This window comes from Pezoporus occidentalis, unplaced genomic scaffold (genome assembly GCF_034315485.1).
Source record: "Pezoporus occidentalis ecotype Australia unplaced genomic scaffold, CSIRO_AGI_Poc_V1 ctg23, whole genome shotgun sequence".
NCBI lineage: Eukaryota > Metazoa > Chordata > Aves > Psittaciformes > Psittacidae > Pezoporus > Pezoporus occidentalis.
The window spans coordinates 4,523,353-4,541,645 of record NW_026914180.1 but is presented as its reverse complement, the minus strand read 5'-3'; the positions used below and the strand labels follow the sequence as shown (position 1 = coordinate 4,541,645).

The following is an 18,293-nucleotide window of genomic DNA, read 5'->3' as shown; positions in this document are numbered from 1 at the left end:
CGGGAGCTGTGACCCCTAAGGGGACCCACTCTGGAGCAGCCTATTCCTGAAGGATTGCACCCCATGGAAAGGACCCACTTTGGAGCAGTCTGTGAAGGACTGTCTCCCATGGGAGGGACCCCATGCTGGAGCAGGGGAAGAGTGTGGGATGGAAGGGGCAGCAGAGATGAAGCATTATAAACTGACTGCAACCTCCATTCCCAGTCCCACAGTGCCACTCGTAGAAAGGAGGTAGAGAAATGGAGAGTGAAGTTGAGCCTGAGAAGAAGGGAACGTGAGGGAAACGAAAGGCATTTTCAGTTTTGTTTTATTTCTCACTATCTCAAACTGTTATAATTTATTGGCAATAAATGAAATTAATCTCCCCAAGCTGAGCCTGTTTTGCACATGAAGGTCATTCCTGAAAAGTCCTGCATAGTATTTTCTCACTCAATCCCACTGAGGAAGGGGTGCGACAGAGCAGCTTGGTGGGCATCTGGTACCAATCAAGGTCAACCCACCACAACAGTCCCACAGTTTAACCAAGCATGTGGCATGTTTTTCAAACTTTTCAGTATAACATACGTCCTTAAAATCTCTTCTGTGTTAATTTTTTTTTTTTTGGGGGGGGGATGTCAAGGATAGGAATATTTTGTGCTGAACTGTGCATTAGCTAGCTACATATTTATATGATTTTACATATCACATTGGCCTGAAAGCCTCAGGAAAATACACAGATTTAACTTCCCAATATGTCCAGGAAGGAGAAAAGTATTACCTCTTTATTTACATGAAAAGTAACAGGTTGAGGTCTGTAACAGAGTCACAGCACATAACTGGGGTTTGAAAATGTTAGATCACAAACACAGATAGTTTTGAGCTTGATCAACCAAGCTCTCCCTGGAAATGCACTCACAGAAAGACCTGTCCATTCTTCCCTCCATTTCTAGTGCTCTCCAATTCCATTCAAATATTTTGGAGCTAGCCCTGCTCAAGCCAGGTTTGTTTTTCCATTGACATAGGAAAGCTGGAAGCTGAGGACCATGAAAATGAAAAACTGCAAAGAAAGGAAGATATCCTGCTGTTTTACCCAAGTTAAAACTTGCCCTTATTACACAGAATCAGCATGCCCATCCTTGCCCATGCAGCATCTCGAAACAGAATGATAATTGTGTTTTCATTTTGGGATATGAAGGAAATCTGATGAGCACCCTACTGGAAAAGGTTTTGTCATTTTCCAGTTATCATACATCAACTGCAGCAGAAAAATGTGTGATCTATTCAAAATCAGTTCTAAAGCTTGTTGTTGATTGGCTATGCATTATTTAATGAATATTCTGCCAATTTCTTCCTTAAACCTCATAAAATACAAACTTTGATGTTCAAATAGCTTCCATTAATGCATTGTCATGAGTGTAGTTCTTAATGCATATGACATGATTACACCAGCTTTTATCAATTCTTCAAAAAGGGTGATAAAACCATAAACTGATCAACAGTGAGTTTACATAATAAGAACTATTATTTTAATTAGGCTTTTCTTGTTGCCATTTAAATATAGCTTGATAGCAGGAAAGAAACAAGACATAGGACAAAAAGCTAAAAAATATTTTCATTCTGTCCATCAGATGGTTCATGTTTGCAATTTAGGAAGGAGACAGATAACAGATATGATGGAAAAGTGAGATAAAGAATTTTTGAATCAACTTCTCTTTCTTTGCAAAACAAAAATATCATTATTAAACCCAGCGACAAACCAAAATGTCATTATTAAACCCAGTGACAAACCAATTAAATTCTTCCACACAGTCAACACATTGGAAGCACATCTTGATAAATTATTGACAGAAAAGGCTACAGTTTCAGGTTTTTATACCAGGATTTATCTTTGCTTTAATTCAAAGTAAGAAGCTAACTCCTGACCAAGCCAAGGATTTAGAAGACATGGCAAATAGATAAGGCTTACTTTAATTCAGCTCTCCCCTCCCCAGAGATGGGCAATGGTGACATTTAGACCAAAGTGAGGCCTGTACCAGTTTTAAAATGATTGTGTGGGAAGGCTTTCAGGACAGAGAAGCTGAAAATACCCCAAGGGGCCACTAAAACTGGTAGTACAGATTAATGCACATAAGAATAGTGCTGATCCATAAACACATCAAAACCAGTATTTATGGAGGGGAGAGTGAAGGCTTGTTTGCATCTGATATCAGTAGTGAAAGACATTAACTGCATGGAAATCAATGCAACGAAAGGAAATGTAATTGATTCTGCAAAGGAAAACTGTCAGAGTTACTGTAAAAGACAAATGAAAAATCTGCTGCCTTCATTGGCTTCAATTACATATCCAGGAAGGGTAGTGAAGAAGAGTCACCACGTGTAAATTGTGTAAATATCCTGATTTGAGCTCTATGTCTTGAAAATTGCTAATATCCCATGTAAAATACATATTTAAGGCCTTAATTTTGCTTTCACTGCACATGATCAACTAAGAGACTAAGTTGGAGAGAATGGAAAGGCATCCTCCATGTCTTCAAATAAAGAAGTATTTTCCATTTCTATGAACAGTGTCTAAGCCCCATTTAAGAGCTCCTGAGAGAGGATGTGGCTCTCCAGCTCTGGGGTGGGATTCTCTTCGGGGCTGGGGGACACGATCACCCTGTCTGTAGGGGGTGGAGTAAGTGAAGGAACAGTGGGAGAAAGTCAGAAGACTGCAACATCAGAGGTGTCAAAAAGGATGCTGGAGGATCTGAGAGACCCTGCACGAAAGAAGGTGCAGGCAGAACCTGAGTTGGTAGGGCTAGTAAATGGAGACTCCTGTGAAGGCTGGAAGCTGGTGACTTCAAGGACCATGAGGAAGAGTCCCCAGCTAAGGAGAAGCTGAGCACACCAGTCCACAGAGTAAAGCTTTCATACTTGTCCTGGGAAATTGCCATGGCTGGGTGAAAAACACAGATCTGCAACTGATATTATTCAGTTATTAAGCATTTTCTAGAAAGCCTATATATTGCAATACCCTGTTAGTAACAGTTATTTTTTTTTCTAAGATCATCATTCTTACTAAATCACATTTGTGGTGTATCTACAGTATTCAGTAAAGTCTGGAGACCTTTTCTCCAAGAAACATTAAAGCTCCCTTTTGAAAGCAGAAGATTTTGTAAGATCCTGTGTTTTTTAAGGTCTTTAGAGACAATCCAAAAGTGGCAAAATCAATATTCTAAACTCCCATATAATGAGCTATAGGAGTAAGGACTGAATTCTATGATCTGGAGGTACATTCCCAAACTGTTTTCTCTTTGAATTCATCATGGAATAGATTTTTTGTATTCTCCCAGCTAAGGTCCTTAAGAGCATTAATATTCTTCTCAGGTTTCTACAAGCTTCTTTACATTTTTGACATTGCATCATTACAAACTGTGCATTGCCGTTAGTATTCTGTGAGCAGACTAGTCCACAACATGTACATATTCTAATCACACCTAGAATCTGCCGGAGTGCAGCCAAATAAGCAATTATTATGATTCTGGAGATTTTAAAATATATGTTTCAAGAAAAATAGATTGTCCTATTTTCTGCTTTTCAGGGAAGAAAAAAGGTTTATTTCACCTCAACAAAGAGAGCCATGTCTGCTTGGATTTCCTTGCCCTGGATTATAATGGGGTTATTTTAATTCATAACTGCCTTGTTATATTAGAGAATGTATCAGTAAATGTACCATTTAGTATGGACTCTTATTCTGCTTTAAAGTTCCGCTTGATGGATTATCTTGTATTCTGTAACCTAATATCGCTGACGGTTATGTAGGGCATCACTATAAATTAGATTATTTAATATGAGATGATACAGTGTTTCATTTGAAATATTTTATTGTATTATAGAATGAGTATCTGGCTAAGGAAAGCATAGATATTACTTGTCAGCATAAAGAAACTGGGATTCAGGGTTCCTTCAGGTACACATCTGACCTTGGAAAGTGAGCTAGAGAGTGTAATATTCCTCTTTAATAAAGCGTTTAGTAATAGAAATGATAAACATCCATTCCAGCAACTGAAGAGTAGAGCTAACAGAACTGTTCCTAAAGCTTTCTCATGGCTCTGATGAATGGCAGTTTCTGGGGAAGGAGAGACCACCACAACACAGGTGAGCTACTCCACAGTCCCTTAGATGGTACTGCTTAGGCTTGATTGTGGCACCCTAACATCTTTCACTTGATTTTACTCTCACCAATGAATGTTGCTATATAAAGTAAAATGTAACTATTTTCAGGGCACAAACCAGCAGCTTTCCGAGAACAACACTTTTCAGAAGTATTTATTTCAATGGACATCATCTACCAACCATGGTTTTGTAAAATGCCAGAAACCCTTATGCACAGACCTAAAGCAGATATCTAGCTGTTAGAACTCTGAAATGAAAAATGCCTTTAACAGAAGAGATATGTTCAATATCCATAAAGCACAATTGAAATTAAAGATACATAAACACTTTAAATCTCTGTAACATAAGACAATTTTCAGTGGAACTGACTCTATGCTAGAGTTGCACTGTTAGGAATTTTGCACTACAATTACATTTAAGTTACAGAGGAAGCCTATGGCAGTGTCTCACCTCCAAGGGTGATGCCATAAACACTATATTGTCCTATGTCTCATATTTGGATGTAAGAGCTGTAACTTCTTTTCTGATTTATTGATAAAACTTCCCTGGCAAAGAACCAATTTATTTTTTTTCCACTGAAACCTTTCATGCCCACAAAAAGACCAACATCTTATTTACAATAAAATCACTTGTATCTTCTTTCAGTAACATTTATTGTAGCATCTTCAATTATCCTAAATATCTTGCTCTTTTGCCACTGATGAAAATGCAGTACCAAGAATACTGAGATGGGAAGGGACACAACCATTGTTAGCAGAGCACATAACACTGACTGTGCCAAAGCTTCCCTTTGGTGTATGAGGAATGAATACATCAAGCCCACTGATGTCAAAGGAAATTACAGTGATGTGCAAAAATAAAAATAGGACACTATTGCCACTGTAATCAAAGAGATCAAAAAGCAGAGCGCTCAAAGGAAAATAAACACTTTTGCAATGGAATTTTTTTAATAAAAGGGGGGAGGGGGGTGTGAGGTTATGGGGGGAGAGAGAGGAAGGAGAACCCTCAAACACAGTAACTTGTCTAGATATTCAGTGTATGTATAATGTATATTACTGGGATTTCACTAAAAACTCCAACAAAACCAAAACAAAATCCCAAACTAATCCAAACCATATTCTGACACTAGATAAGGGGAAGAAGAAGGGGAGACAGCACATCATTATTCTAAAACTCTTGTTTTTCCAGAATGCAGGGACCATATAAAAAGATATCAGAATATCCCTTACCATGCTTAAATAGGGCTTATATAAACATTAGGAAGGGGAGGGAGGGAATAGGGGAGGGCTTTACTTCCTTGCAACTAGCAAGATAACCAAGCCAAAATAATTACACAGAGCTAAGTATTGATACAGGTGTCACTGCAAAAAGAGATGGTGAGAGAACAGCAGCTTGAAAATAATGATGCAAAAATCTATGAAATAATGGTGCACAAACAGACATAAAGAATTATACACACAGCAGTTCAAAAGCCCTGCTGGATTAGGAACAACAGCGGATGGTTCTGTACCTCCTGTGGAAATGGTTCTCCCCACTTGCTATCTGCAGCCCTTCTACCTGGAACTAAGCTGGCATGACAGACACAAATTCAAGCAAGGAAAAACCTGCTAATTAGAGGAGTTACTCCAGTTTAGTTCCAGGTGTCATCACTTCACCAGCTTTTTTGCATCTAGGTATTCTACTTGGGAAGACACTGTGCTACAGTGTTAAACTGATAACAACAAACGAGATGGATAGGTTAAGGCCTGGTGCAGCAGGATCTATCATTCAAATGTTTTAATATTTCTCTTACTTGTATTACACTTTTAAAACAGCAATATATATGACAATAAGTGTTTACCAGCATTAGCATTCACTGTTTGAGGACATCTGCAAACCCCCAACATGGCAGGGGCTGAAAAACTTGCTCCTCCTTTTTTTTTCCTCCCTGGCATTTGCATTTCACTGAAATAGAGATTTCTTAATGCAACTTCTGCACCTGCTGTGAAACATAACTTCTATTACTTTAGAACCAATTATATACTTGATTGCTGCACAATCTACAAGAATAAAAGTTAGTTCTTGCTCCGAAAAAGTTCACACTGGAAAAGGTTTATTGACTGTGAAAGCTGGAGAAACCAATTTTAACCATTCTGTGGGGTTGCAGTAAGTTCAAGGGCATACAAAACTTCCAACAACTATAATCCCCTTCCTGTATTTTTTTTGGTACTTTAAAGAAACAGTGAAAACAGTAAAGAACTGACTGGCCAGGAGAACCTCAAAAAAACCTTTCTTTCTGCTGAAGAATAAATACTATGATCTATGAGAGAGGTTTTCTTGAATTATAACTGCTGCCGACAAAGTTGCGCAGAAGTGCTTCGCCCAGCATCTGATGTGTCACCGTTATCATTAGTATCTGTCAGGGCTGCTATAGATTCTGATTTAAAAAAATAAAAAGGAAAATAGCAGCACAGCATTAGTTCTCCTGCTTTTGAAACTGGAGTTTAACAGCTCCTGTGAAATGTAATTCAGTGCTGTCAACACAGGCAAATATTGACTGCACGTTATTAGAGCGGGCCTACTGCTTGCTCCTTCCTTAGGTCCCTATTGTCATATACGTGTACCTACCTTAAAGCAAATATTTTGAACCTGAATGTGCTTATTTTGGGATGACTTAGATTAAAGCCTCCTGAAATCTTAAGGTTTTTTGGATTCCTTTAGCACCTTAGCCACAAACATCCACTAGACTGTCTCTTGCTCCTGAAGCAGTCCTTGACTTTAGCCGCACTGCCAAGCAATTCAGCAAAGGAACCATCTTCACATCATCACGTTGTATTTTTTCTTGGTTTTATTTTTGTGGTTTTTTTTTGTTTGTTTTCAATAAATAAATAGAGGGGTCCAAGCCTGTCAGTCACACAGGTTTCATGAAAACTGAGTTCATGGTCAGTGACTACTGAACCTTGCATAGATGTTACTGGGGGAAATGCACCACAGAAACCTTAAGCCCTCTGCATGTGGGCAGAACCTCACTCTAAAAGATGTAACATGTGAAACTGATAAAATATTCCAGTAAGATCAATTAGCAGAAGCTTTTTATTTGTAGCAGAATTGAAATTTTGAAAGTGGGTAGCTGTTGAGTCATAGATCAGAAAAAGAGAAGAAATCTAAGGAGTGAAGATTTTAACAAGGGATAAACATACAGAGAACAGGACAAAGGTACAGCCTAAGACTTTTTTGCAGTCCTATGATGTCACCCACATCCCCATATTTCTAGAAAGCATCACACAAACTGAAGATAATACAGCCTAGTCCCTGAAAACCATCAAGACCAGTGGGCTGATATTAAGGGGGACTTGGGCTGGTGGGGGCACCATTAAAACGGTAGACTGTGTTTATAGACATTTTGCATAGTCATTTGCACCCACAAATAGTGAATATATCATACTGCTATTCCAACTTAACAGTATTTTTCATTCATTCTACAAAGGCATAAATGATGGCTTATGTAGGGCAAGTGAGAGGAGTGACCCCTTTAATAATAGCCACATTTTTGGAATTCTGTTTCCTCTTGCACTGAAGTTAGTGGCTCTCTTTCTATTGACTCAGGAGCTTATATTGGGAAAGGCCAGATTCTTCTAACAGCTTTGGAAGACTTAATTTGTTAAGACTTTGGCTGAGCTCTGAGAAAGGCTGAAACATTTTTCAAAGGTGCCAGAAGCAACGGCTTTTTGCATTCTGATCTTCTGACATAGATTTTCTCAGATTCAATATCTGCCATTATTTATACAGTCTTTTGGCATGTGTGGCATCCTACAGGCTACTAAGAAGTCAAGAACCATGCTCTGAGGAGCTCATCATCTAAAAATTGGCATATAATTTAATGAGTAAGGACAAAAGAAAACAAGATAAATAGAAAATTGCTCCTGGGAAAGTTCCACTGTTTATTTTTAATCGCAAAGAATGCAAATCATTCAGGCTGTTTCTGTTTCAGCTTTGTTTCTTCTTTTTTGAATGATTAGACATGCAAGAAAGAAAGGGGTCATACACAGCCACCAAAAGTTCCCCTAGGAAGGATGAAATAGAAGCTACAAAGGGAATAACAAATTTCAGAACCAAACCCTCTTACTCTCCTGCCCTACCTCTCCTTTGTGTTGCCAAGGAACAAACCAGGAGATTTCAAGGGGAAAGCTTTTTATTCCCTGAAAGTTGGGGTATCTTCAAGGTGATGCAAAACCCAGTCACCCACCCTTTGCTCCCACCTTTCCTGGGAGATGCAGCATGAAGTCAGGTTGCAGACTGTGCACAGAGGGGTGCTGCTCTGAGCAGCACTGGGGCTGGCACACACTCCGGTATCTTAGCACAGTTGTAGGACCACCCTCAAATACTCTACCATGTGTTTGGTCCTGTAACTACCCAGAACCAGGGGAGCTGACAGGTACTTCTCAGTTACTACTTTTCATCTCACTTCACATTTTTTCTCTCCTTCTCCTTGAGCACAGCCCAGCCTACATTTAGCAAACACATTCACATGATCAAGTTTAAATAGACTGATTTTTCTCTGCCTTTGAGCTTGATTTTGTCCCCACAGAAGGAGACACAAATTTCAATGGCAATTCTATTCTGAGTAACTCAGTCCTGAAATACAGAACAGTGAGCATTGTATGCGTTCTCTATCAATCACATTTATAATGCTTGTAGATTTTTAAACAAAACCCAACATTTTCTGTTACCCCTGGCAATTTTCTGCTGATCATTAGCTATAAATAGATTATATTGATGCATATAAAAGCCTGCTTATTTTATAAATAACTGCTATAATTTTATTTTAAGGTAAATGACTGGCAAGGAAAATAGCAAAAAGGCACATTTGTTAGAGATATGCACTAAACTACCAGCGACATTCTCCTCACCCACCCTGATTCCAGATGCCAGAGCAGGGAACACAGCTGAATTAAAGGCCAACAGATTTACATATTTGGAAGCCAACCCACCCCCTTATTCCGCTTTTGCTCATTCCCCCCCCCCCCCAAAGAAGTGACACACACTAAACTTGAGGTCTTAGGGAATTCTTATGGAATTAAGTTTTCAATGTATATTTCTTAATAAAAATTAGTGGCTAATGATATAATTTTTTTCAGCATTAAAGGATAAAGCTGGGATTACAGAAGACTTTTATTCCAGGCTGTATATACTGTCCTGCTGTATGTACGATTTATCCATTTTGATATGAATATTTTTCCTTTCTGTATAGTTATGTTACTTTGGTAGAGAAGGCAATGGACAAAGTAAACTGGTCATCTTGATTTTGGTATGAAAACAAAGTTAAACCTTATTTCCAAAGTGGAAGTTAAGTACACCCATTCAGCTTGGTAAAACTAACATGAATGTGGATTGATAACATTCTGTGACTGAAGGTGCTGAAGGCACGCAAGTTCACAGCAAAACTACACTGAAGACAGGAAGATTCACTTGTGAAACAGAGGAAATCACTGACTCAACTCAATATTAGCTTTCAGTTAGCAGATATAGCTTTTGCTGTACAGTGTGAAGCTCATTTCATTAGACTTAAAATAGAAAGAGCTAGTGAACACTAAATAAAAAATTGCTGGTCTGCTTTTGATTTCTTTGCCAGGTCCTAGAGGTATTCTCCAGTTTTAATCATAATGGGTTATCAATTGATTGTACATTGTCATCAGTTGGCCAGAAGCCTGATGATGAGGTCCCACTGGTCTTCACCAATACATATAAGAGCTTGGTCATGATTAGACCCCAATCTCTGTGAACTGGTACAAACTGCTCAGCAGTGATGTGCTGGGCAGCAGACTAAGGAATTTGAAATGGCACATGTTAGAGGATGAAAGTGGGGCATGTTTATGTGCGCAATGAAAAAAATGAGCTCCTCAGAAGTCATTTTGCATAGATGTAAAGGCTGCTGCATCTTGACTCCTATCAGGTTTGAGGCCAATGACTCTGTCAAACTTGATTTTCCCAATGGAGCAGAGGAGATGCTTTCCTGTTCCTGTATCTGCTATGTTTCTCCCCTGCCTGATTTGCAGACTGGCAATTATAATGTCTCCTATCGCTGTTTTTTAAATCACAAAATTTGAAAACAATCTAGTTAAGGACACAGACAAAAAATCCCCAAGAGAGGACTGGGGACAGGAGACATATGCCAGATTTTCTCAGATAATGAGCTTTTATAGCTCATTTCTTGGTATAAAAATTCCATACCAAAAAAGAAGTTGTCACTTTTTCTTTTCTTGTTACAGTAAAAAGAGAGTGTTTGGAATACTTGATTTGCACCAGGAAATGAAGCCAGGGGATCTGGCCACAAAATATGTGCTTTAAAACCTGGGCACATCCAAGATGTCAGTGGCTGAGGGACAAAACACTGGAGATTTCAGGATTTTTGCAGTATGCAAGGCTCCATAAAACACAATGAACCTCTGACAAGTGGTTGTATTATGAAAAAAAATTACCAACAAAACAACAAAAAAGCAGAGAACTCTGAAAATTTTCCAGAATCCACGTCTGTCTATTTTGCAAACAACTACAGGGCAAATTCAGGGCAAATCCATTCTAGACAGATACATGCTCCAAACAGGGAAGCTAATATTAACATATCCCTAGTGCCAAGTTTGCAAGTCTGAAAACACCCCTGTGAAGCAATGATATGCTAACTAAATCACACTGCCTATTATGTCTATAATCTGTCCTGTGTCCAACATTGGGAGAAGCAGGTGCATCCTTTCAAAGAGCCTTCATAAAGTGGTCTTTCTGTGTATTTTTAGACACAATTACTTTTCAGTAAATGTATATATTTGGGAATTTTATAAATAAATTACATGATAAAACAACCCCCATAACAAAACTAACCACACAGGTTTCAAAAAAACTAGTCAATATAGAATTATTCTTTCTGTACTTCCAAACAACAGCAGCATGGTCTCTAAATTCATTTGAACACTTATTCTTTCTCTTACCAGCTGTTGCCCTTTTGGACCCCAACCAGCATACTGAAGCTTTGCATTGCTGACCTCAGGGGGATACAAATTCTGGGGATCCCTGCAAAAAGAGAAAAGTAAGATTTCAGCTTCAGAAATGTCCTTAGTTAAGCTGGTGCAACCCTGTTTTGAAAATCCACCATGACCTTGTGAGGTGTCTTTCAGCTGAAATAACTTAATATTTAGTGCCAGATTTCAGTAGATTTTTTTACCATAAGGTAAGCACTACACCGCTTGCAAGCACTGGTAAGACCAAATATTGAAATGAAAATTTCTGTTTCTTGTATGAAGTTTAATATATTAGTTTCACTGCTGACTTGCCTAAGCCTCAAGAATTAGTCAAGGGATATCAAACAAAGTATTTGTATTTATCAACACTTATGATGTCCACAAAGGATAAATAATAATTATATTTTTGAATCATATTGCTACAAGAAAAATAAATTTCATCGTCTTCACCCCATAGCTTTTCTGCCTGTTTTCCTTTGAACATGATGGCAGAAATGTTTAGCAACTGTATAACAACTGACATGTAGCCTGGCTTCGAAGGGAAAAGCTCCCATTAGTACCAAATACCTAATTATTTTTTAGAAAATAAAATCTAAATGCTTTTCTTGTTCTTTCATCCATTACCTTCATTTTGTAGCAGGACATCAGTGAGACGTAGCAAATGAAATATAGAAAAAGGAGGGGTTTTTTTGGTAAATGTCAAAGCAGCACAATGTCATTTTATCACAGCACAGACAGCGTTGCCTTGACTGTATTTATACTCAGCACAAATAACGACATTATATATTCTGAAGTCACATTGTTGCCACTCTGTATATAGTAATATTCTACAAAGAAGAACAGCAATAAAGCGTGGATACAGTATGCCTCATTAGAGGATCTCAAACTGCTTTAAAAAGGGTATCACTATCAGTGGCCTACAGATAGGAATAACAAGTCAATTTTAGGCCCTCACCACCTAAAACCAGCAAAAAGAACCAAAGCCTTCCTTGCCTTTAAGAAAAAGTCCTTTTCTTCTTGTACACAGTTTATCTCTTCATTAAAGGCAATGTTTTCCAGACCATATTTTCAAAACAGAATAAAACTGAATGCAATGATTAGACATTAAGTGAATTCTCTTTATTGCCTCTTTTGTGACGTGGTGCTGTACCACTGTTACACTGCAGCTCTGCCCTTTCAGGCAAGAACTCCCTTGGCTGCACATTCCCACTGCACTGCTGTAGTTTCCCTCTTCCATAACTCCTGCAGTTGGTATAGCAACTTCTGCTCTCCTGCTGGAAGGTGTGTATCAGTGGTTACAAATGATATTCCATAATGTCTGCAAGGCCCCTGGGAAGAGGTCCACAGAGCCGATTAAATTGCTCAAGATGACATGTTTGATGTAGATGGGATCCACTAGGAATGGGGAGGAGGAAGAGTGGTTTGTTGACACACTGACCCTTCGAGTCTCAGTGTAATGCAGGGTGCCCAGATAGCCTTTGGCTCTATAGACGAAGTGTCATCCACAACTGTTGCTGGCAGAATAAAATTTTATCCTTTCTTCTCATGGTTTTCAACCAGAAGGTGTCATTGTAAGGTATGGATAAGAGAACACATAATTCTCATACTGAACTCCTGCTAACAGCAGCTACAAAATTCCCATTCCAGGAAGAAGAATAAACATAAATACAACTTCTTCTGGATCTTTTCATACTTATAGGTATTATATACTTAAGTTTTAAGTCAGCTATTTCTGTTCAGACTCATTCTCTTTGGTTAGCTATCTTGATTATCTTAACAGAGAGTAACTGCTGAGTGTAGATGAAGAGAAAAAAATAAGGAATCAAATAAAAACTTCTTATGGAAGAAAAAAAAGTTCTTCACTATTTGCCAGACAATCTAGCTCTTGTGTTTGGATTTTTTTACCCATGGTGAGGGGAGGAGCAAGATATTACAGATAAAGGGGGAAATATCATCCCTAAATAGATTATACAAACTGTAAAAAGTCAAACCTGTAACACTTCAGGTGAAGCTAAGGGACAGATACCAATTACAGCCAATAACTCAGACAAGAGCCCAGACAAGTCCTATCAGTTCTGCTCATTGCATCACCTTTTAGAAGAGGAAAACTCTAACACTCTAAGAAATGATGCATAAACCAGCTTTGGTAGCTGATAAGGCAGAAGCAAAAGCACTCCCTGCAACCTACCTGCAAAGAGCTCTGCTACGGACAAAAAGGCAAATCCATCTTCTCTTTTTTTTTTTTTTGCATCATTGAGAAAAAACAGACTTGCATCTCTTGAGTTCCCTTGTAAGTTCTTCAGAATGGCTGGAAAACTTCCTTTTGTAGCAAAATCTTGTTTGCTTGCCTTAACGCCTTTTGATAAATATGTGGATAGAATGGCTGACTGGTGGAATTGCATGTTGCCTGGAGGTGCCTGATTTACAAACCTAGTTATTGTAAACCACCTCTACATTCAGAACATAACAGCATGCATGTCCAGGTTGTGATGTAGGGCACTGAAGATAGGTGGTAGCCAGGCATCCATCCTCATGCTATGAGTTAATTCTTTTCTACCACAGGCTATGAAAGCAGTCTAAGATTATAGTTTCCCCCCACAAACATTCCTAAGAGATGGACATTTTCCTCTTGGTAGATTTTGACTTGTTCCTCGTCTCTTCTGAAGAGAATCGCCTTCCCCAGTGTTGCAACATTCACTTCCCCACGTGCAGGAAACATCAGCATCATTTGCAAGGGGATTAAGAAGACATCCCTCCTTGCCAAGTCTGATCTAGCAGGCTTCAGAGAAACAGCAGGAATGATCTGGAAATGGGCTATGCTAGCAGTGCCAAGGGAGACTGGTTCACCTGTGAACCTCGCCATGAAAGACCAGATACCCACATACGTACTTGGGCCACATTAGGTGCATGGACTGCAGTAGAATACACATGGAATCCCTCCCTGGTATTCCCAAAAGTGATTAAGGGATTCAGACCAAATGCCCACCTACATGGCAGGAGCACTTGCCCATTTTCCAGCCACTGCATAAATGGGTTCTCATGCAGGTCAGCTCCTTCTGTGAGGCATGTTATTGTTGATAAGCTACAGTCTTCCTTAGCTATACCCTTGTTTTTGCTCCAAACAGCCTGCTTAAAATTTCCCTGTATTTTTTTCTTGAATCCATCAATATTATGGGTCATCTCAGCCTCTCCAAAGAGCCAGTGCTCCTCACAGACCCTCATAATTAGGACTTGTTTGGATCTGATCCTTCCCCTTGTGAGCTCATTTGTGTAGGATGCTGGCTTGGAAATGGGCTATTCTGAAAGTAGTCTGTATATCTCCTGTTAGTGGTTTGGATAAAGAATAAGGTTCATTACACCCTCTCACTGTTTTCATAATTTCCTTATGAAAAAGAACCTTAATCTTCATTTCCCACCAAAGAAATAGCAAGGCCTTATTATTTTTTTCATCTCTTAGAATGACTGATTCTAAAGCTCAGGAAAGAAGCAAATAATAATGTTATTTTAGGCCAGACAGAAGATGGAGCAAGTGCTGTATAAATTTTTCCTTGTTAAGGTGACATTGTCTGCACCATAGACTATTAAATTGCTCCAGACATGGGCATGATTTCAGCACAGTATTCAAAAAACATCACTAAAGTAGCAAATTGTAGTAAATTTGCTCATTTAGATGAAACTTTCTGCCAAAAATTCTCCCTTCAAAATTTCAGAATAAGGAAAACTCCTGAGTGCAATTAGTGTGCTGTCTGCCAAATAATTTTTGCTTGTAATTAAGCTTAGAACATATATGTAGAATAAAAGAAACTAATCAATCCTATCAGGTTGCCTGGTTTTGACCTTAAAGAATACTATGATTAATGAGGAACTAATTTTAAAGAGATTGTGTTGCTTTTGGTGAAATTTTTACATGCATGTGTTCCATTTTCTGACAGTTTCTCCTGTTCTAAAGAAGACCGATTTCCCTCAGAGACCTTACGGCACAGTCTTCCGATGAGCACAAACAAGACAAACTGTTCTATATAAAGTTCTTCAAAAGAATCTTAAAAACAATAGAATTTTTCCACTGTAATTGAGGGAGAGGCTCCTTTTACTTCAAGAAAAAATGTTTTACAATGACTGAAAAGGTCTGAAACTGAAAAAAGCAGTTAAAGTCAGGAGTGTGTTATAGGCTGTTCTTCTAGGGTTTGATTTAATAATTATTTTAATTTTAAATACAGAACAGTAGAATTTGTACAGAAATTCTTTGCACATGCTGCCAATGTGAGCAAAAATGCAACAATTTGCACCAAAGGCTGCTCTACACATGTCCATACTCTAAACAAATAACTAAAACTATGTATATGAGCTGGAGTGAGTTCTCAAGAACAACTTTGGAACTCATTGATTAACTGTGCCATAATTTTGGAAAATATAGGAAATACATTAAGATTTCAATAGAATATGTAAATAAGTTAAAGAAATACAGTTAAAAAAAAAGTGTGGGGAAGGCAGAAATATCTCCTCTTGTTATTTGCATCAAGACAGCACTGAATATTTTGAAAGACAGCAGCCCTAAGTACATCAGCTTACAGTACTCTAAGGATTTTTCATGGTTAACTGTAAAAATAAATCTATCTATCTATCTAGCTGTCTATCTATCTACCTACCTACCTACCTAAACTGTCTGTCTTAGCACCAGAACATCTATTTCTAATAGCATAAAATCAGACAGCAGCTTAGACAGATTTCTTCTTCCTCAGAAAGAAGGAAAGAAAAATGAGATATAAACCACAATTAGAGAAGAAACCTAGAAAGGTTATAAAAACCTGGAAACTTCATAATATTTAAGAGGTTTGATGCATTATGAGAAAAAAGTACACTTTTAGAGATAAAAAGAAATAAAAAAAATAAAAGCATGCAAAACGTGTTCATAAAGGTATAAAGAACCATAGATAAGGACTCATAGAAAGAGGGAAAAATTTTCCAAGAAATAAGAATGCCATCTTTTGGGAAGCAAAAAGGCATTGTTAAACAATTAAATGACTTGTTTACTTCAGTATTCACCAAGGAGAAGAGCAGACAGGTACCATTAAGAAAATTGCTTCCCAGGAGATACTCAGCCCTGCAGAGACTTGCAGTGAGATAGAATAAAACATAATACAAATGGGAATCAAAGACTTGCCAGAACAGAAAATGGAGAAAGCAGACTGTCAGAAGATGCAACTAAAAGAATCCTCCTGGAATTGTAATAAAAGTACTTAAATAGATGGGGAAGGCTCTCCCATTCATCTAGGCTCATCTGCTATTCACTGTTTAATGCACATCTGCACACATGCACATATTCTCCTTACAGAACTTTTCACAGAACAAAAGTAGAAGGAGGTAATGAAAGCAATTTGAATTTATTAATTACAACTACAGATACACATCAGATCATTCAGCTGTTCTTAAAAACTGCTGAGCTCACCAGCCATCTTGTCCAAGATGAATTAATTCTATGAATGTAAAACATAAAAGACAAAAAGCAAAGAAATCTAAAACATTTGTTTGTAATTTGGCAATCCAGTCAGATTCAAGCCAACAATGTGAGCTCAGAGGTCTTTTTGATTATAGTCTACCTGCATCTGTAAAGCATCCATCAACATAATATTTGGTACTGGGCTTGCAAAATCTTGCTACTGTAAAATCAATCACTTGTCAGAGAAGAAGCTACCAAATTCTGTTAGGGATTATGTGAAAAGATGGCACAGGCTTGCCTTTCTAGAGAAGATCTACAAAACCTGATTTTTAAAAAGCATCAGAGACTGGTATACAGCTAGGTGTCATGGTAATGCAGGCTGGAGGACTGAGGCCCATTGATCCAAATCTCTAGGTTTCCCTGAGTAAGCAAACAGTGGAAACGGTCCTTAGAAACTAGTAGCATTACTTTAAAAATGATGACATTATCATGTTTCTCATGTGACCCCTCTAAATCATAGATGACAGAGTGAATTTTTATTACATTTTTAAAAAGAACTTTTGTTCCTGGAGTCATATTTTGCCCCCTAAAGAGACAATGAGATGTGATAGCATTCAGGTGATAAACACAACTGCTTAAAAGTAATTTTCTTTCACTCATGTAATTTTCTCTTACTCTATAGAAAGTTTCTCAGCCAGCTCTGATCTCAGAGCTACACAAGGCATAAAGAAAGGCACTGGATTTTATCAGGATTTCAACTCTATTTATCTATAACAGAGGCATGGAAAAATGAAAATCTAAATGTTTTAATGCTGTCAAGGCTACTCAGAATTACAGCTAGGCAAAGATTCAAAATACCGGTAAAAAAAAAAATACAGGTTGAGGACAAACAAGCCAGTAAACACAGATGTTTAAGGACAAACTCAAAGATCTCAAAAATGATGAGCACGGGATGAATGTATATGGTCATTCAGAACAACTCTATGAGTCTCCAGGAAAGGATGTTTGTGATGAAACCTTAGCATTTCCTATCCATCTGACCTTGTCTTCCAAACCATGATAAAAATATATCACTGTGATGTGATGCCTGCAGAGAGCAATATGGGTTTATTAGCACATAAAATGAGATACAGCTGTGATCTACTACTACCAGAGCCAGCGGAAGTGCCTCGTTACGATATGACTTCACTGGATGCTGGGTAACGCTTTGAATTAGGCCAAGAGATTGATTCTTGGGTTTGTTCTCTAGACTCATCTAATAGTTTGTGTTACTGCGTTTCAGACAAAACCAGAATGACTCAGTATTCTCCACATCTTTTAAGAGTCTTTGAGCAAATCTTATTTCTTCTCATATCAACAGGATAAGGAGATCTTGAAGTCTTGTGCATAGGTTCTCAGGAATATTGAAACACACTATTCTTCTAAACAGCCTCTCCCCATACAGACCAGGTCGTCATCAGTTAAAATAAACAAGGCATATACTTAATAGACTCATTATTTCAATTTCTTATCAACAGTGATATGATCACTTTCAAGCAATACCACAACTAGCCTGATTTCAGATAAATTTCAAAAGTGGACTGCAAAATACTCTCCTTATTTAAAGGACCAAAATATCACTCTAGCCCTACAGTTCTGCCTCATGAGGGGGCCTATAAGGATGCTGGGGAGCGACCATTACGGACTGTAGTGATAGGACAAGGGGCAATGGGTTAAAACTTAAACAGGGG

General features: G+C 38.1%; 1 protein-coding gene across 6 annotated transcripts in view; it reads right to left on the bottom strand.

The window, feature by feature from the left end:
- DPP6 (dipeptidyl peptidase like 6) overlaps window positions 1-18,293 on the bottom strand; it is a 563,983-nt gene that overhangs the window by 96,130 nt on the left and 449,560 nt on the right. For all 6 annotated transcript variants that reach the window (XM_062621474.1, XM_062621476.1, XM_062621473.1 and 3 more), the window contains one exon: window positions 11,097-11,178. In XM_062621474.1, the coding sequence (XP_062477458.1) occupies window positions 11,097-11,178 (82 nt within the window). The remainder of the gene's footprint in view (window positions 1-11,096; window positions 11,179-18,293) is intronic.